Genomic DNA, 19,564 nt, shown 5'->3' with positions numbered 1-19,564 from the left:
ATCATGTTTATTAATATAATATTAGCATTGATTCCTATAGGACAGATTTAATCCTATAAAGAGGCAATCAGTGAGTAGCAGTCAAAAACTGTTAGAAACAGGTGTTAGGCAGGTATGCCAGACAGGGGTGCCGCACTGCTAATAAAAACAGCCTGTATTTTTTCTGAATTTTCTTATGTTTTGATTTTCAGCATTTTAGTTTTTCTGACATGATGTGATGTGTTCTTTTCATTTCAGAAAAAAATATATATGTGCTATATATTTTATTTTTTTGAAGCAGCAATCTCAACATTTATATAAAACTCTGGCTTCACAAAACCGGGTCAGTCCACGCTGCTGGGAGCAGGTGAGCAAGATGTACTCAGCTCTACCCCGCACCCACCCCACACTCCTCAGATATTGCAAAGAAGACTGTTTTGTGCAAGCGAAGAAATAAAGAGAGCAGATTCCCTTGGTTGTGTCCCCACAATTCACATCGCAGTCAGCAGTGAGGAACAGCTGGGGTGCACAGAGGAGAGGAAGTTGCCATCACAAGCCACAGGTACAGACGGAGGGCAGGGAGGGAGATTCCCCACAACCTGTTCCAGGGAAACGGGGCTCAGGGGCAGAGGAGAGGCCAGGCTGACCCCCTCAGAGCACAGGGCCCGTCCTCATGAACCCACACTAATGAGCTGGGGGAAGACGCTGCCATTTTCACACTCGAGAAGGGCCACAACTTTGAAGTTGTTTATCAGTACACTTCCCCCATCTTCTCTTTATTGCAATCCTACTGCACACTGTTACCTCAGCTGCTGGGCCCTCATAGCAATGTCATTTGGGAGTTACTGAAAAGACTGATGCACTGATGTACCAAGGAAAAACATAGCAGCCTGAAGGATGTCTTTTTTTTTTTTTTTTACTTAAATTTTATTTTTTCATTGTACTTCACATTCAATACTATGTTGTATTAGTTTCATGTGTACAACATGAAGGTTACACAGTCATATACCTTACAAAGTGATCACCTGGTCATTTCCTGTGCCCACTTGGCACCAAACAATTGTTATAGTATCATTGTCTATATTCCCTGAGCTGCACTTTCCATCCCTGTGACTATTCTGAAGGGTGTCTGTCTAACTCAACCTCTCAGCAAGGGTCTGGCTCATTCAAATCCTGGATGAAGAACCAAGGCCAAGACCGCCCTCTGAAGGACACGCTGTCATCAGCATTTTATGTTCAGATTCATTTCTAAGGGGACCCTCTCTCCAAGGAAAACAAATACCATCTGGTTCCCCACCCTGACCTCTGAGAGAGGTGAGTCCTCAGGAAACCGGAGGATTTGCTCCTTCCTTCAAGAGCTACAATAGACCTGGATTCTGTTTTGCATGTAGAGTCAGTGCTGCCCCCTAGAGGAGAAGCATGAACCTGCTGCTCGCATTCAGTACAGGTTTGGCCCAGAGCCAGGAGCTTGACCACAGACAGTCTCAGAATCCCATGATTTTGCTCAACAAACTGAGCACAGACACTAAAGAGTAAAATCAATTTTTCCGTTCTATTATTTCATACAATTTTTATTTATAATTCAATGTTGGGATGTTTTATATTAATCATTATGAGGTAGGCATCTTTGAACTGGGACAGAAGAGCTGTGTTCCTGCCTCTACTGTGTGATGTCTGCACTGACAGGGCAGTTTGGGAGACCAGATACTCAGGTGTCAGCCAGGTAACTTCTGGGCAATGGGAGAATAAGGCCCCAAGTTCCGTCCCTTCAGGGAGTGAACTGGAGAAGGAGCAGGTGGGGGGTGGGCAGGACCAGCACCGAGAGAGAGAGAGAGAGGACAAGTCCAGTGGGAGAGGCACAGGCAGAAACAAGGGCAGTCAGTGAGTGGTTATTACTTATTTCCTGCTTTCTGTATCTCATGAAGCTTTCATACCATAATCAGTTTTGAGGCCAAGGAGAGAAGTTCTGCCCAGGGACACCCAGTTGCCAAAGACAGCCAAGACCTCTGCCAGGAACAGCCTTTCAGACCAACCTACCCTGAGCCCATGGTCCCCAGCCACCCTGCCTGCCCTAAATCTCCCAGGACCTGGGACCAGACACACAGAGACCTCCCTACAGGCCCGAACCCCAGATTTATTCATCCCAGCTGACCCTAAATGCTCACGCTGCCTTCCCTTGTATTTCCCATGGAAACCCCAATAAAGGCTCTCGCTGTGCTCCCCACACCTGAATCTGCTTCCCAAGGGGCCCTGCCTGGTGCGGTGGGTCCCCCTCTCAGGAAATGAAAGTAATAAAGGTTTCCTGTCAATGATATTGACTCTCCTTGTTGTCACTCAGTTAATAGCACAAATTAAAATCCCAGGGTTACAATAGAAATAGGTGACTCCAGAGTTGCCAGGGAGAAGGTGTTATTGAAGTCCCACAACTGTCTCTCTAAATGCCATGTCCACACCTTAGTCCAGTCTTGGCAAAGAGGGAGAATCAGTCAGGATGTCGTCCTTTTTCTCTGGTGGCCTCCACACCTGCGGACAATACAGATCTCAGCTCACAGACCAGCCACTTTAGTTCTAACCACAGGCAGGGCAGGACAGCGCAGCCCACCTGGAACTCGGGGTCAATCACTGAACTTCCCTATGGAGACCTGCTCACCTGGAGTAGTAGAGCCAGGTGAGCCCATAGGTGAGGAGGAAGCCAGCCCCCATGAGGGCCCCTCTGATCAGGGTGAGGACCAGGGGCCAGGAGCCCTGCTGCTCCTCAGTCATACAGCTGCAGGGAGGGGGGCTTCCTGGGGAAAAGCAGAAGGGGGTGATGTTGTGTCCCCGGGTCTCAGAGCCCTCCCACAGCCCAAACATGTATCAGGCAGCCTGCCCCCAGCACCTGTCCTGCAACTCACTCTGCACAGAGAGGCTGAAGGAAACATGCTGGGAGCCCAGCGGGTTCCGAGCCTGGCAGGAGAACTCCCCTTCTTCCGCAGTCCCCACGCGGGGCAGCTCCAGGGTCGTGGTGCTGGAGATGAGGGTGGCGTTCAGGGCTGGGGACCCTTGGAACCAGCTCATCTCTGCAGGGGGGTTGCTGTCAGATACACAGAGCAGCCGCACAGCCTCGCCCTCCAGGATGGGCAGGGAGGAGGTTGTTTGCAGAATCTTGAAGGCTTTGGGGAGAGAGTGCAGGGCGGGGGCGGGCGGGATGCAGAACACAGGTGCAAGCACCCTCGCTCAAAAAGTGAGAAAATGTGATGATAGTTATTCTTGTCCTTGTCTTTTGATCCCATTTAAATTTGGATTCCTCAGCCACTTCTATTCCACAGTGGCCCCAACGGAAGATCCCAGCTACAGAGAGGGGAAGTTCCACCTACCTGTGATATTTCTGAAGGAGATGCCTATGGTGAGGTTCTGGGGAGCATCTGGGACAGAAAGACAGGGCCTCGATTCAGAGGGGAGGGGTGGATGGAAGTCACCCTGAACCCAAGGAGGGCGGTGGGAAGGGGAAAAGTGGGGTTGCTGTCCTCTGACCCATCCCCCACCCGCACTCAGATCCACACAGGAGTGTTCTCAGGTTAGTTCAGAATCATCACGCACATGCGCACACACACACCACTCCCACTACCAGCAGGGCCCAGCCTTCCCTGCAGCACTCACAGAGGACATTGAGCCGGACGGTTCTCTCCATAGCCACTGAATGTTTGTCACGTTGCACCTGACAGGTGAGGTTGGTGCCATGGTCCCTGGGCCTCGGGGTGAAGGTGAGCACCGAGTAGGGGAGCATTTGGGGTGTCATGGAGTCAACAGCAGCCCCCACCCAGGAGAAGAGGAGAGGTCCTCCCCTTTCACAGCACCCCGGCAGGCTGCAGGCCAGGTGTGCTGGGCGGCCAGACTCCAGAGGCTCAGGAAGGTGAATGTCAGGTTTCTCTGTCCTGTCTGAGGAGGGGAGGGGTAGATGCCTGGACTCCAGGGAGTGGGGACCCAGATTGTGACCCTGAGGGGGACCAGTGCCTCGGGGCCCCAGTTGCCTCAGGTCCTGTGTCTATTCTGACCACCTTAGTTACTACGAGGCCTGGGCCAGGGAGTGTCCCTGTGTCCTGTTCCTGTTCTAAGACGCTGCCCCTCCCCCATCTCTGTGTCCTCTCCTAGGCCCCTGCCATACCTGTCACCTGCAGAGTCAGCTTCTTTGGGTAATCATATTCATTATATCCTCTCTCCACTCGGAAGGAGTAGGTTCCTCTGTCACTGGTCCTGGCGTCCCTGAGGCTCAGCGAACAGTCACCGTTGCTGGGGTCCGCGAGGAGGAATCGGCCCTGGGCCTCTCTCTTCACTGTTTCACGTGGGTTGTTTGTGGCCACCAGATAGCTTCCATGCTGGTACCAGTAGGTGTAGAGTTTGTCAGAGGAATACCACAAACCCCACAGGTGGGAGAAGGAGCAGGGCACGTGGACAAAGAGATCCTCCTGCACCTTCACCGATTCCTGCACTCGGAGCTCATAGCCTCACTGCTGCTGTAGGGGACCCTGAGGGGACACAGAGGCTCAGTTGCAGCCCCCACCTGTCCCCATCTGCTCATCCCCCCTCCCTGGGCCCACTCACCCCCCCACAGCAGGGGCAGCAGCAGCAGGGGCACCATGTCTGCATCTGACAGGACAGAGCGGGTCCAGTCTCTGTGTCAGGGAGTGAAATGCCAGCCCAGCTGTGGGGTGGGGCTGAGGGTGCCCCAAGAGGAAACTGCGGGTGAGAGAGCTGTGGCCTGGCCTGGAAGGGGAACTTGAGTTGCACTGGTCGTGGGGGTGGGGTCAGGGGCTGACCTGTGTCATCTCCCTGCCACTCAACCCTGCAGATGGATATACAAGGCCCCAGAGGTGAGAGGCTTGTTCAGGTGTGTTTCTGAAAGTGCTCACCTTACAGCTTAAGTCAAGAGGGAGGTTACCAAGGTCATCATTGTGGTCTGAACTTTTTCTGGTGACATGGGGTTACCCAACCTTCAGCTGAAACTGCCGCATGATCTAAAAAAGGATAACTTTAAATTTCCTTTGACCACTCAAGTGCTGTCAAGAGAGAAAAATATTCAGACTAAGCTCCAGCAGAGGGTGGAACGCAGGGGCAATTTCAGCATTAAAGTCTCTTTACTCTGAGGGCTTTTGCGGACATGGGATGCACAAGTGTTGGTCTTCAAGTGTGTGAGGGTCATTGGGAAGCAATGAGGGTCTGTGGGTCCCCTCTAAATAGGATGTGTGAATGGAGATCTTGCCACACCCATTGGGGACCCCAAGGGCTGGACCTCAGCACAGCTGCAGATCTGCCACCTTCAAGCTCAGAATCTCCATCTTCAGGGCTCTCATGTGCTCATTCCCTTTGCAAAGTTCCAGCAATGGCTCGAGTGATGTGTGGGAATCACCTGCAATCCTACTGCTCTTTTCCAAATGAAAGTAATTGGCCAACATTTTCGCAGCCTGACCAGTGGTGGTGCAGTAGATAGAGCATTGACCTGGGACACTGCAGTCTCAAGTTCGAAATCCTGAGGTTGCTGGGTTGAGTACTGGCTCATCTGGCTTGAGCATGAACTCACCAGCTTGATTTTGCGGTCAACAACATGAGTGTAGGATCATGGACATAATCTCATGGTCGCTGGCTTGAGCCCAAGGCTGCTGGCTTGATCAAGATCAAGGGGTCACTGGCTTAGCTGGAGTCCCCTGGCTAAGGCATGTAAGAGAAGCAATCAATGAACAACTAAAATGACTCAACTACAAGTTGATGCTTCTCATCTCTCCCCCTTCTTGTCTGTCTGTCTGTCTCTCTCTCTCTGTTTCCATAAAAAAAAAATCTCAAAGATTTGAAACAGTTCAGATATCCCAGTAACAAGTTGTGTGATTGAAGGAAAATTTCTGAAAATATACAGGAAAAAAAGAAATGTCAATCAACTAGATTGTAAGAAAAACTAAATTCTCTTTCTATTTTCTATATTATATAAATATAATATGATTTTAACAACTAATAATGTTTATTAATATAATAGTAACATTTACTACTATATGACAGATTTAATCCTATAAAGAGGTAACCAGAGTGTATCAGTCAAAAACTGAAGGGAAAATGTAATACGTAAGTGGGCCAGACAGAGGTGCTACACAGCTAATAAAAACAGCCAGGGCCCTGGCGGGTGGTTTAGTGGATAGAGTGTCGGCCCGGCATGTGGAAGTCCCAGGTTCGATTCCTGGTCCGGGCCCACAGAAGCACCCATCTGCTTTACATCCCGACCCCCTGTTCTGTCTCACCCTCTTCCCCTCCTGCAGCCAGCATCTTAACTGGTTTGAGCATGGCTGAGGATAGCTCAGCTGGTCCAAGTGCATCAGCCTCTGGCACTAAGAATAGCTCCCAGATGGGGTTGCTGGGTGGATCTCTGTAGGGGGGCGTGCGTGAGTCAGCCTATCCCCCCTCCTTTCACCTAAAAAGAAAAGGTAATAATAAACAGCCTGTATTTTTTTCTTTTTTAGCATATTTAATTATTTTCCCTTCTTTTCCAAGGGAACAAAGTAGAAACAGACTCATAAGTACAGAGGACAGACAGCTGTCAGAGGGGATGGGAGTTGGGGGACAGGGTGAAAAGGGTGAAGGGATTAAGCAAAGAAAAAACTGACAGGAACAGACAACAGTTTGGTGACAAGAAGAGGGAAGGGGTGGGAGGTTGAAGAGGGTAAAGGGGGTAACTGGTGATGGAGGGAGACTTGGCGTGCAGTGATGAACACACAGTACAGTGTACAGGGGATGTATCGCAGAATTGTACACCTGAAGCTATATAATAATATTAACCACTGTCGCCCCAGGAAATTCACCAAAAATCATAGGTGTCTTTCTTCAACATCGTTGTATATATAGAAAAATCCACAAGTATATATAGATATATTTGGGGGCTTAAAAAGTGAGTTAGTTATATGGCTAGAAACAAAATCAAATTACAAAAATCAGAAGCATTCCTATATCACCGTAATAAAGAATTACAAAGAATTTATTGAGAATAGCACCAAAATTGTGTATCCTTGGAATATATTTATTTAGAGACGTACCTAACAAAAATATAATATGCACTTCGTCAATGGAGGAAATTATAAATCTGTTGGAAAGGACATTAAAGATGTAAATAAATAGAACAAACTATTTTGCTCTTCTGAGACCAATTCCACTGGGGGGAAGGGTTGAGAATTTTCCCCAAGTCACACATAAGCAATGCAACCCAATTCTGACACTACCTACCTGGAGATAGCATCAGATCCCACAGTTTAGTTCTTAATCTGCTTCCCAATGCTACCGCAGATGCCCATGCACGTCGTCAACTCTGTAACTGACCAGCGGCTATAAATCAGGGGTTCCCAAGACTTCCTCCCCTTTGGATTTGCTCATTTCCCAGAGCAGCTCACAGAAGTCAGAAAACAGGTCACTTTCTACATCACTGGTCTATTATAAAAGAATGTGGCTCAGGGACAGCCAGATGGAAGAGGTGAGAGGGCAGGTGTGGAGTAAGGGGCTGGGGCTTCCATGGCCTCTCTGAGGTCACCTCTCTCTCCGCACCTACCTGTGTTCCCCAACCCGGAAGCTCTCCCAACCTGGTCCTTTTGGGTTTTCATGGAAGCTTCATTACAAAGCCATGATTAATTAAATTACTGAACATTGGTGGTTGGTTCAACCCCCACTCCTCCCCCATCCTGGTCCCCAAGGGCCTTCAGACCACTCGACACTGGAGGCATCTCCCAAGCTGGAGGTGGCAGATGTGGCCCCAAGACAGCCCCACCCCCCTGAGCCCATACTCCGTCCTGTCTGTCAGCAGTGAGCAACAGCTGGGGTGGACAGAGGAGAGGAAGTTATCACCACAAGCCACAGGTACAGACAGAGGGCGGGGAAGGAGATTCCCCACAACCTGTACCAGGAAGACGGGGCTCAGGGGCAGAGTAGAAGCCAGGCTGAACCCCTCAGTGCACAGGGCCCGTCCTCATGCACCCACACTAATGAACTTAGGGAAGGCGCTGCCATTTTCACACTCAAGAAGGGCCAGAGAATTCATCTCAGAGAGGGTGTGTGTGTGTGTGTGTGTGTGTGTGTGTGTGTGTGTGTTAAGTAAACTAATAATAAAATTATTTGTGGAAGTGAAATTTACTTGACATAAAGTTGCTATGCTAACTTCAGATTAGCAAAACTTTAGAGCTATTTATCTCTCCACTTCCTGTATTATCTACTTTATCACATGCCCACTACTCTGCTTTACTGTACCACCTCATCCTTGTAAAAATCTGATTTGGGGTTTTCTGAGAAGATTAATGCACTGATTTACTAAGCCAAAATCAAGCAGGCCAATTGGTGGGGTTTTTTAAAATTTGAATTTCATTTTTCAATTAAAGTTCACATTCAATATTAATCTATATTCATTTCAGGCACACAGCAGAGTGGTTAAACAATCACATACTTTACAAAGTGATCCCCTATATTTCCAGTGCCCACCTGACACCATGCACAGTTACTACAGTGTTATTGTCTATATTTTCTCTGCTGCACTTTACATTTCTATGACTATTTTGAAGGGTGTCATTTTTGTGTGTGTGATATAGACAGAGAGAGACAGAGAGAGAGAGACAGGTGGGGACAGACAGAACAGAGAGGAGAGAGATGAGAAGCATCAATTCTTTGTTGCAGCACCTTAGTTGTTCATTGATTGATTTCTCATATGTGCCTTGATGGAGGGGCTACAGCAGACCGAGTGACCCCTTGCTCAAGCCAGAGACCTTGAGCTCAAGCTGGTGAGCCTTGCTCAAACCAGATGAGCCCATGCTCAAGCCGGCGACCTCAGGGTTTCAAACCTGTGTCCTCCACCTCCCAGTCCGACAGTCCATCCACTGTGCCGCCTGGTCAGGTATCAAAGGGTGTCTCTTTAATTCAACTTATCAACAAGGGTTTGGCTCATTCATCTCCTGGGTGGAAAACCAACTGGTCCTCGGGTTGAGAAGCCGTGAATTTGTTTTCAACCTTCAAATTTTCCCCAGGGTCTGTGCGACTTCGGTTTCCAACTTTCCTTACTGAATTTCCACCATCCGCAAGGTTTTGGACTGAAAACTCTTCTCTCTCATTAGCCTTTCAATGGTTTTAAGATTTACAATGATTTTCCTCCTTGCACTTTTCAATGGAAAGATGAGTCTGATACCCAAACTCACAAAACCCCTGAAGATGATTCTCATCTCTTCTTTATTTAATTTCTTGCCCTTGATATCTCTCAGGCTCTTCCCTTTAAATACTCTCTGTAAGGTGGCCCTCAAAATTCATCTGTCAATCTAGAAACGTTTTCCTAAACTCTTATATCGAACACCCTCTGCCAGCTCTCCACTGGTGTGTCTAATATGCATCTCAACCCAACACGTCCCACACTGAATCACAATTCTCTTCTTTAAAAATCTCTTGGCCCTAGCCACTTGGCTCACTGGATAGAGAGTCAGGTGATGTGTGTAAGTCCCAGGTTCTGTCTCCGGTCAAAGCACACGTGAGTGATAGATATGTGAATTCCAAACTGCTCTCTTGGTGTTCTGCTTATCTGTCAGATGCCCCTGAGACAGAGGAATTCCAAGAAGCTGACAAGCCACCCCAAGGAGAAGCATTCTAGACATACCAGGACTTTTAATTCAACACCCACATGCTTGAAATTCTTCCTTGCCCTATAATATTCACCCCTAATCTGTAACTGGTGCTCTTCTCAGAGAAGTGCCTGGCAGGGTTCCTTTCTTCCTTTCAATAAAGCCTGTTACTCTGTTCTTTTCACACTCCCATAGATTCCAACATTTGGTGCTGAAACTCGGGATGGGGTACCGGTTGCCTGGACAATCCCTCTTTGCTGTCCAAACAAAGCCTGGACAAGCAATTGTAGGTCAATTGGCCAGCGATCTGTCCTTGTCCCGAACCCCTGCCAGACCAGAAGGTGAGGAGTTTCTCCCTCCCCTTCCTCGATTGGCCTCCAAATTTCTCTCTAAAAACACCCCTTCCTGGTCAGACGGTTTTGACTTTGGACCCCATATCTACGAGTGGTCTGCCTCTACTCCTTTATGGACTTCTACAAAAGTTTAGGCATGCCTAGTCAGGCCCCTCTCCTACATCCCGGGATCTCAGCCTTGGGGTGACGACCTCTTGTCTGAGACTCTCTTTCTATGGAGATTTTTCTCCTCTCGGAACTGTGACTGAAGGCAAGGACACCCCCTTCTCTCATCAGTCTCCTCCACTGTGGGCTCCTCTCAGTCCAAACCATCCGGCCAGACTCCCCTCGGAACATGGGCCCCTCCCAATCTCAGGCCTCAGAGACTACTTCTCTACTCCTTCAGGACTCCTCTACTCCTTCGGGACTCACTCTACTCTCTGAGGTTCAGTTTGGGAGGTTTCTACTCTGAGCGGCTAGCTTCTACGAACTTCCTCGAAAGTCTAGGCACCTAGCCAGGGTGCTTTCTACTAACGTTACAATATCCTAAAACAGTGGTCCCCAACCCCCAGGCTGCAGACTGGTACTGGTCTGTGGGCCATTTGGTACCGGTCTGCAGAGAAAGAATAAATAACTTACATTATTTTCGTTTTATTTATATTTAAGTCTGAACGATGTTTTATTTTTTAAAAATGACCAGATTCCCTCTGTTATATCCGTCTAAGACTCACTCTTGATGCTTGTCTCGGTCATGTGATACATTTATCAGTCCCACCCTAAAAGTTGGTCCGTGAAAATATTTTCTGACATTAAACCGGTACGTGGCCCAAAAAAGGTTGGGGACTACTGTCTAAGAGATTTTTACAATTTCTGCCACTGGACAGGGAGGACATCAGAGATTCCTTACATGCAGGCTTTTCTTCTCCCTTCTCTCCTGCCCTTAATTTCTGTACCACCTGTTCTACACGCAGGACGTTTTTTGGCCAAAGAAACCTCACCTAAAACTTCCGCTCCTAATCTTTCCTTCTCCACAGACTCCCAACTCTCTTCCCCTCCTGCCTGACCCCCAGGGCACCCCTCTCTTGGGACCCCTCTCTGGTCCCTCTGCAAATCTCTTTCACTTGAGTCATTTCCCTCCAGAAACTCCCCTCTCTTCACTGAATCCTCTTTCTCATTCACCCGCAAATACCATTCTCTTTCTCCTCCCCTAATGGCCAGGGGCCCCTCCTTTCTCCACTGTGTTCTTAAATTTCTCCTCCCTCCATAAAAGCTGTGGCTCCAGCTGCTGTGCCTGTCTCTCTTCTTTGAACTCTCCTACCAGCTTTGACTACAGCTATGCCCTCCTCCTCCTCCTGCAGATTCCGACCCTCCTTCTTTCCATCCAGCTATTCACACTGTCCATCTGTCTGCCTTCTCTCTTCCTCCCCTCTATGCTTACACTTCCTGCCATCTCAAAAAACTTAAAAAAGCAGAATTATATATTAAGCTATGTAAGTAAGTAATCCATCTTTTCTCTTTGTTTGTCAGAAAATACTCTAATATAATTTAAATTGAAACCAGTAAAGCGTGCTCATTTAAATTCCTTAATTCATAATGTGTAATTGTGTCTGCTTCTGAGGCCTTAAACCAATAATTACCTGCTTCTTAAACCAGGCTTACTCATCCTCATGGACTCCCTCTGCAATACCCCCATCCTTCCTGTTCAAAAACCTTCAGGGACTTATCACCTAGTCCACTACTTACACCTAATCAATGAGGTGGTAGTTCCCCTCCATCCAGTAGTCCCTAATCTCTACAGGTTACTGTCACACATTCCCTCAAACACTACTCACTTCAAGAATGCCTTCTTTACCATTCCTCTACACCCTGACTCTTTCTGTTTACCTTTATTTAAACTGACCTGGACACTTATGAGCCCAGCAACTTATGTGGACTGTATTACCACAGGGGATCAAAAACAGCCCACACCTGTTTGGGCAGGCACTAGCTCAAGATTTAGCAGCATACAATCTCAAAACTAGTACTCTCCAACAATATGTAAATAACCTACTCCTCTACAGCCCCTCCTTGCCTGCCTCAAGGAGACACACCACCACCCTTCTTAACTTCTTCCCCATGAAGGAATATTGTGTCTTCTCTGCTAAGGATCAACTTCACTCTTAGTCTGTAGTCTATCTGGGCATCACCTTAGCCCCCACCACCTGAGGTCTCACCCTAGATCGAACTAAGACCCTCCACAGTCTCCAACCACCTACCACTGCAAATCAAATCCTTTCTTTCCTCAGTCTAATAGGCTTCTTTAGATACTAGATTCCCAATTTTAGTCTCTTAGTCAAGCCCCTCAGTGAAATCTTCTGAGCATGGCTTTTAAGGTCTATAATGGCCAAGGAAGTAACAGAAAAGGCAAATAAGGCCCAAAAGAAGTCAGGAAATACCAGCTTTTGGAATAAGCTCTTAAAGGCTCCAGTGCCCTAAAGGGCTTCATAGGATTCCATAGGGGCCCTGCTCCAGAGTGGAAAGAAAGGTCATTGAACTGAAGCCTGCCAGGCTTCCCGGCCCCACTGGTTGACACGTCTCTGCTGTGGAAAGAGGGACACAAGAAGGTAAGCTGCCCCCTTGCTCCATGGAGGGAGGATTCAGTCTTTTCTACCCCTGCTCCAGCTACCTGTGACCTGACCTTGCCCAGCATGCTGGGAATTGCCACTGATGGCCCAAAGACATCGTTCACAAGTCTAAGGTATTTCTTCCAAGTAGCAGATAAACTGATCTCATTTCTTGTAAACACAAGGGCCATCTACTATGCCTTGGTGAATATTTGAATTTTATTTATCCCTCAAAGATCTCTACTGTGGATATTGACAGTCTGACTTTGTTGCTTTATTTACTCCTTTATTCCTTTTGTCTCAATGCCCCATGCCTATTGTAGGCTGGGACCTGCTGCTAATTCCAGGTAGAAGCAGTGGTCACTAGGACTTAAACTATAACTGAAAAGTGTATAAATGTAACCACCCTTTCCCTAAGTACTTGCAGGATTTACAGGTTATTCAGCAAACTGTTCAAAGACTGTCCAAGAGTCGCTTCCAGCAGTACATCATCCAAGCACCTACTTTCATGTGGACAGGTCCACACACCGTGATCCTGACAACTCCCACTGCTGCTAATGGCAACTCTTTCCTCCACCCTGACCATCTGGAGCTCAGAAACAGAGAAACAAAACCGACCCCCTGTCCTTCTACTCTCTATTCACCTCTCAGCCTGCCTCACCCAATCAGGGGTTTTCTACTCGTGTGGGACCAACACCTATATGTGACTCCCTACTAATTGGACAGAAACCTGTACCCTAATCTATCTCACCCCAAATATCAACCTAATTCCACTCCATGAGCCTTTTTTAATTCCTAGTACACTACCTGTCAATCTAAGGACCAAACGAGCTATACAGGTAATTCCTCTTCTTGTTGCTTTAAGAATTTCTATAAAAGTGGGTCTAGGGACAGGGGAACTGGCCACTTCCCTGTCTTATTCCTACTCTCCCTTTCTCTCTCTCTCTCTCTCTCTGAAACTCAGGAAATTTGTTAACATGGAATCAGTGGTTTCTCACAAACTGGGTGTCTTGACTATTGTTTTTCATTGGTCCACTCACTCTGCTATTTACTTTTCTAACTTTTGGACCCTGCCTCTTATGTTTGTTCACTAGTTTCTTACAGAACCGCATGCAGACCTTCACCAATCAGAAAATTGAAAAAATCTACCTAACGCTACACACCAATTCTGAAACCTGCCCTCGAAAAATAGAAAAATCTAAAACCCTATATCAGCAAACCTCCTAAATTCTATCTTTCAACTCCTACAGGTCCCCTAACCCTAAAGCTCTCCCATATCCCTGAAAAACTAGGAGAATGAATAGCATTCACTTCTTAATGCTTCTCAGTCTTTTTACCCCTCACGTAGTAAGGGGACAAGATCGCTGGGTCTTCTTGGCTGAAGAAGAGCCTACAAGCTGACATGAAACATTTCTTTTAGCTCAGGCTAACTGCTCTCTTCAGGGCTGCCAGGAAAGAATATCTCTAACTTTACCATGGAATAATTTTCACCCCTGCTATACAACCCTCCTTATCTCTGCATTCCTGATCTCCAAATAATTGCCCCCTTCTTTATCAAGTTCCCACAGGCCCAGATGAGAGAAATCTCTAGGATTACCTACAACCAAATGCTCCTATACTCGTATTCCCCAATACCCCAAGGAGAACTTCACAAGGGAAATATCAAATAGATAGGGATGACAGCAGGAAGAAGCTGCCCCTCAGCCTGAGAAATTCCCTCCTGAATGTTCTCCAAACCCCCTTCCTTTTAAACCACACATACTCAGTCCTTCTAAAAACTTACACCAACAAGTTCCCTGTCTCTAAAAATCTCCACATGTCCTCCCATTCGAGAGGAACCAGACCAGCACGTCTGATGAGGCTCATCCAGGAGACCATGTATCAGCATGTCACTCTGTCCACTCAGCACTCACAGCAAGCAACTAACAATTATTACCTCACAAGATTTTTTTACTTCCTCACTCAGGTTTTCGAAGACATCGCCTGGTTCAGACCTCACAGCATGGAAATTGATGACCTCCTTAACTGGATGAGGGACTTGGCTTGGCAAGGTTCTTTTCTTGAGTTCTCTCTGGAGGAAGCACTAATTTTCCAATTTTTTCTCCTCTTTCTCCTCATCACCCCTCACCATACATTATAAAATTAATAACTGCCTTTCTTTTATATGTAACCACAGAATTGAGAAATGATAGATACGTGAATTCCAAACTGCTCTCTTGATGTTCTGCTTATCTGTCAGACTTCACCCTTACTGGACTATCGCCCCTGAGACAGAGAAATTCTAAGAAGCTGGCAAGCCATCCCAAGGAGAAGCATTCTGGACATACCAGAACTTTTAATTCAACACCCACATGCTTGAAATTCTTCCTTGCCCTGTAAGATTCACCCCTAATCTGTAACTGGTGATCTTCTCCTCAGGAGAGGTGCCTGCAGGGTTCCTTTCTTCCTTTCAATAAAGCCTGTTACTCTGGTCTTTTCGCACTCCCATGAATTCCAACAGTAAGAAGCAACTATTTGTTTCTCTTCCCCTCTCTCTCCCCCTTCTCTGTCTCTTCCCTTCTTGCAGCCAATGGCTTGGTCGGTTTAAGCATCAGCCCAGGGGCTGAGGATAGCTTGGTTGATTCACGCATTGACCCCAGATGGGGGTTGTCAGGTGGATCCCGGTCAGGGCACAGGCGGAAGTCAGTCTGTCTACCTCCCCTTCTCTCACTTAAAATAAATAAATAAATAAATAAATAATCTCTTAAAGTCTTTTCCGTCTCCAACAATGGTAGCTTTACACTAAAAATATTGGTGTTGTTCCTGAACTTTCTTTTTCTCTCTCAATGTGCATCTCATATGTCAACAAATACAGCTAGCTTATCTGATTTTGTCAAGTTCTATTGGGTCCACTCAGACCCCAGCGCGCTCATCTCACATCAGGGTATTGAAACAGCCCCGCAGGGGTCTGGGCTCAGCCCAGCCAGCAGAGTAATCAAGAGGAAACAGACCAGATCCTCTCCCTTCTCTGCTTGAGTCCTGAACTGCCATCCCACATGTGATCATGTGATTTGTAATTAAAAATATATGTTTGGACTTTGTCTGATTTCTGGCACAGAACTCCTCAAAACCTTGGTTTTTTTTTTTTTTTTTAAGTGAGAGAAGGGGAGGCAGAGAGGCAGATTCCCACATATGCCTCTGCCCATAATCCATCCTACAAGCCCACTAGGGGGCAGTGCTTTGCCTCTCTGGGGCTGTTTCTCCATTGATCTGTTGCTCAGCAACCAGCCATTTTTAATTTTTTTATTTTTTTATTTTTTTTATTTTTTTTTATTTATTTTTTTTTTTTTTAGCATCTGAGGCAGAGGCTACAGAGCCATCCTCAGCACTTAAGGTCAACTCACTTGAACCAATCAAGCCATGGCTGTGGGAGGAGAAGAGAAAGAGAGAGAGAGAGAGAGAGAGAGAAGAAGGGGAAAGGGTGGAAAAGCAGATGGTCACTTCTCCTGTGTGCTCTGACTAGGAATCGAACCCAGAACTTCCACATGCCAAGCCAACCCTCTACCACTGAGCCAACCAACTGGCCAAGGCCAAAACCTTGCAATTTTCAAGTGATGAGAGCGATAAAAGTGTCTTCTTAGGTGAATGGGATGATTTTTGGAAAGTATCTAAAAATGGGAGCTAGTTGCCAGGGGAAGAAACCATGTGATTGGAGGACTGAAAATTTTCATTTCCATACCCTTGGCCAAATGTTGAATCAATGACCAATGGCCAAAAATTTTTAAATTATTCCTATGTAATAAAGCCTCCATAAAACATAAAAAGGTGAGGTTTGGAGAGCTTCTGGGTTGGTAAACATGTGGAGATGGAAGAAGAGGTCATGGAAACCCCAGGCCCCTACCCCATACCTCACCCTCCACATCTATTCCATCTGGCTATTTATTTGTTTCTTTAACATTCTTTGATCTAGTGAGAAAATGAGTTTTCTGAGGTCTGTGAGCTGCTCCAGCAAATTCATTGAATCCGGGGGGGGGGGGGGGGGATCATGGCAACCTCTGATCTACAGCTGGTGATCAGAAGCAATTTGACAGTTAAGACGTACGACTGGTGCCTGAAGTGTGTAGAGGGCAGTCTTGTGGGTCTGAGCTCATGTCCTGTAGGATAAGCTGCTTTCCCCAGGGAGAGAGTGTCCAAGTTGAGTTCATTGCTTGGTGATGTGAAAACAAGAACACACATCAGAATTGCTGTTGGAATCATAACAACTCACACACTGTGATGGTTCATTTTATGTGTCAGCTTGGCCGGGCTATGGAGTGCACAGACAATTGATCAAGCATTATTTTGGGTATTCCTGTAAGTATGTTTTTGGATGAGATTAATATTTACATCAAAAGAGTGAATAAAGCAGACTGTCCTCCTTAATGTGGGTGGGCCTCACCCAATCAGTGGAAGACCTGAGCAGAAGAAAAGACTGACCTTCCCATGAGTAAGGGGACCACCTCCTGCCTGACTGCCTTCTGACTGGGATGCCAGCTTTTCCCATTTTCAGACCTGAGCAGAAACATCGGTTCTTCCTTGGTCCCTAGCCTGGTGGTCTTCACACCAGAATGACACCATTGGCTCTCCTGGTCACCAGCTTGCCGATTGCAGATCTTGGGATTTGTCCAAATCCATATCACATGAATTGATTCCTGAAAAGAAATCTCTTTATGTATGCACATCCATCCTGTTGGTTCTGTCTCTCTGGAGAACACTGAATAATACACCCTGAGTGGATGTCAAGTTCTCATGGTGGCTTCCAAATCTCTCCATAGTCTGCCCCAGGACCCTTCCAGACCTCTGCATCCATGTCCCCCATTTGTCACTCTGTTGTGCTGTCAACTACCTCCCAAACATGTCACACTCATTTCCACCTTGGGACTATGGCATGTACTTTTACCAGGATTCCCTCATGACTCACTCTCTCACTTTCTTCATGTCTTTATTCAAATGTCTACAAGGCCTACTCCAGAGGGATTTTTAAAAATTCTTGGAGAAAAGAGTAATAGTGGCGTGATAGATACCCTAGACTTCTCCCCTGCACAGCTAAAGACACTGACCGCAAAACAAATAGGCAGCCAGCTAAATGGGAGATGATATTTGCAAACAACAGTTCTGATAAGAAGTTAATATCCAAAATATATCAAGAACTCACAAAGCTCAGCAACAAACAAGCAAATAATCCAATTAAAAAATGTGAAGCCTGGCCTGTGTTGGCACAGTGGATAGAATGCCAACCTGGAATACTTAGGTCACTGGTTTGAAACCCCGAGCTTTCCCCCAGTGAAAGCACATATGACAAGCAACCACTGAACAGGTAGAATGAAGTGAGTACTTCTTGTACTAACCCCCTTTGTAAAATCAAATAAATAAAGTCTTTTTCAAAAAACAAGGAGACGATCTGAATGGACACTTCTCCCAAGAAGACATACAGGCCCTGGCCAGTTGGCTCAGTGGTAGAGCATCGGCCTGGCATTCAGGAGTCCCGGGTTCGATTCCCGGCCAGAGCACACAGGAGAAGCGCTCATCTGCTTCTCCACCCCCCCTTCCTCTCTGTCTCTCTCTTCCCCTCCCGCAGCCGAGGCTCCATTGGAGCAAAAAGATTGCCCAGGTGCTGGGGATGGCTCCTTGGCCTCTGCCCCAGGCGCTAGAGTGGCTCTGGTCACGACAGAGCGACACCCCGGATGGGCAGAACATTGCCCCCTGGTGGGCGTGCCGGGTGGATCCCCGCTGGGTGCATGCGGGAGTCTGTCTGACTGCCTCCCCGTTTCCAGCTTCAGAAAAAAAAAAAAAAAAAAAAGACATACAAAAAAAAGAAGACATACAAATGGCCAACAGATATATGAAAAGATGCTCATCTTCACTAGCTAGTCAAGAAATGCAAATCAAAGCCACAATGAAATACCACCCCACAACTGTTAGATTGACTATTATCAACAAGACAGATAATAACAAGTGTTGGAGAGACTGGAGAAAAATGAATCCTCATTCACTGCAGTGGGAATGTAAACTGGTACAACTATTATGGAAGAAAGTATGGTGGTTCCTCAAAAAATTAAGAATAGAGCTATCATATGATCCAGTAATTCCTCTACTGGGTTCTACGTAAAAAAAACTTGAAAAGATTGGTACGTAAAGACCCATGCACCCCTATGTTCATTGCAGCATTGTTCACGGTGGCCAAGACATGAAAACAATCAAAGTGTCCCTCGATAGAGTATTGGATAAAAAAGATGTGGAATATATATACAGAGCAATATTACTCAGTCATAAGAAATGACGACATATTGCCATGTAGGGCAACATGGGTGGACCTTGAGAACATTATACTGAGTGAAATAAATAAATCAGTGAAAGCTAAGAACTACATGATTTCACACATAGGTGCGATATAAAACTGAGACTCATGTACATAAATAAAAGTGAAGTGGTTACTAGGGGGAAGAGGGAGGGGAAGGGGAGTAAAGAGGGACAAATATACGGTGATGGAAAATGATTTGACTTTGGGTGATGGGCACACAATACAATCAACAGTTCAAATGCTATAGAAATGTTTACCTGAAACCTACGTATTCTTGTTGATCAATGAAACCCCATTAAATTTCATCTCTGAGTAAAACATTAAAATAAAATGAACCTTAAAAAAATTCCAGCAGTCCTCAACAATTTTTCTTCTGCTTTTCAGTTATTTTTTTGCTTAAAATGCTTTATTCTCTAAGAGACTACGCTTTTTCATCTTTCTATGAAGTGTGTGTCCCATTAAAAGGTGAATTTTATACTCACCTCTTCTATTTTAAGAGCTTACTACCGTGTTTACCCCCAAAATAAGACAGTGTCTTATATTAATTTTTGCTCCTAAAGACGTGCTAGGTCTTATTTTCAGGGGATGTCTTATTTTTCCATGAACAAGAATTCACATTTATTATTGAACAAAAAACAACATTTATTAATATACTGTAGTCATGTCATCACAAACATCAGCATAACCAGCCAAACTCTGAATTCCATCAAGAATTTCTTGTGACTCTATTTC

At 46.3% G+C, this 19,564-nt stretch overlaps 2 protein-coding genes across 3 annotated transcripts in view; both read right to left on the bottom strand.

The window, feature by feature from the left end:
• LOC136399195 (sialic acid-binding Ig-like lectin 5) overlaps nucleotides 1-19,564 on the bottom strand; it is an 85,307-nt gene that overhangs the window by 12,939 nt on the left and 52,804 nt on the right. The gene's annotated exons all lie outside the window — the stretch shown is intronic.
• Nucleotides 926-4,581, bottom strand: LOC136399203 (sialic acid-binding Ig-like lectin 14). 2 transcript variants are annotated; one of them, XM_066374165.1, is made up of 6 exons: nucleotides 4,124-4,581; nucleotides 3,619-3,897; nucleotides 3,336-3,383; nucleotides 2,874-3,131; nucleotides 2,630-2,765; nucleotides 926-2,502 (listed from the first exon to the last, which is right to left on the bottom strand). In XM_066374165.1, exons 2-6 carry the CDS (start codon nucleotides 3,755-3,757, stop codon nucleotides 2,466-2,468), a joined length of 618 nt encoding a protein of 205 aa, XP_066230262.1. In that variant the 5' UTR covers nucleotides 3,758-3,897; nucleotides 4,124-4,581; the 3' UTR covers nucleotides 926-2,465. The 2 variants fall into 2 exon arrangements, with proteins under 2 accessions (XP_066230262.1, XP_066230263.1); XM_066374166.1 differs by lacking the exon at nucleotides 3,336-3,383.

This window comes from Saccopteryx leptura, chromosome 3, assembly GCF_036850995.1.
Source record: "Saccopteryx leptura isolate mSacLep1 chromosome 3, mSacLep1_pri_phased_curated, whole genome shotgun sequence".
Taxonomy (NCBI): Eukaryota; Metazoa; Chordata; class Mammalia; order Chiroptera; family Emballonuridae; genus Saccopteryx; species Saccopteryx leptura.
The sequence above is the reverse complement of the archived record's forward strand: the minus strand, read 5'-3'. Positions and strand labels throughout refer to the sequence as shown.

Excerpts from the sequence above, each read along its gene's own strand:
- LOC136399203 (XM_066374165.1), bottom strand. The coding sequence starts at position 3,757 with ATGACACCCCAAATGCTCCCCTACTCGGTGCTCACCTTCACCCCGAGG. Across the intron at positions 2,766-2,873 it reads CTTCAGCCTCTCTGTGCAGA|GAAGCCCCCCTCCCTGCAGC; the intron begins GTGAGTTGCAGG and ends GCTTTTCCCCAG. Across the intron at positions 2,503-2,629 it reads ACCTGGCTCTACTACTCCAG|GTGTGGAGGCCACCAGAGAA; the intron begins GTGAGCAGGTCT and ends TATTGTCCGCAG.